Source organism: Myotis davidii, unplaced genomic scaffold, assembly GCF_000327345.1.
Source record: "Myotis davidii unplaced genomic scaffold, ASM32734v1 scaffold419, whole genome shotgun sequence".
Classification (NCBI taxonomy): domain Eukaryota; kingdom Metazoa; phylum Chordata; class Mammalia; order Chiroptera; family Vespertilionidae; genus Myotis; species Myotis davidii.
Window position 1 is genome coordinate 1,962,253 of NW_006294998.1, and position 417 is coordinate 1,962,669.

General features: G+C 66.4%; 1 protein-coding gene across 1 annotated transcript in view; it reads left to right on the forward strand.

Annotated features, from left to right (window-relative positions):
* Nucleotides 1-6: 6 nt before the first annotated feature.
* GPC5 (glypican 5) overlaps nucleotides 7-417 on the forward strand; it is a 1,306,619-nt gene continuing 1,306,208 nt past the window's right edge. Inside the window, exon 1 of the mRNA XM_006769575.2 lies at nucleotides 7-390. Coding sequence (XP_006769638.1) covers nucleotides 225-390 — 166 coding nt within the window. The 5' untranslated portion in view covers nucleotides 7-224. The remainder of the gene's footprint in view (nucleotides 391-417) is intronic.

The following is a 417-nucleotide window of genomic DNA, read 5'->3' on the forward strand; positions in this document are numbered from 1 at the left end:
CGCTCTGCCCGAGAACTCTGGTGTCTCCGCCCCGGGCTCCTCCGGAGGAAGCCAAGTGCTCGCAGGTGCAGCGCGTGTCCCGAGCGGTCCCGGAACGCACGCCGCCGGACCCACCTCTAGGGAGCCTGGACCTCCGAGCCTTTGCAGAGCCTTTTCAGAGCCTTTTTCTAGAGCGTTCAGCGCCGGGCGCGCGGGGCGGTGGGAAAGGGGTGATCAGGACACCGATGATGGGCAGACCGACCTGGCGCGTGGACTGCTGCTGTCTCCTCCTTCTGGCTCTTGCTGTATTTGCCCGAAGCGAAGGCGGGCAGAGCTGCGAGGAAGTTCGGAAACTTTTCCAGTGGCGCCTGGTGGGAGCGGTCAAGGGGCTGCCAGATTCGCCAAGGCCAGGTAAGGCGACGCTGGCCGGAGCCGCGG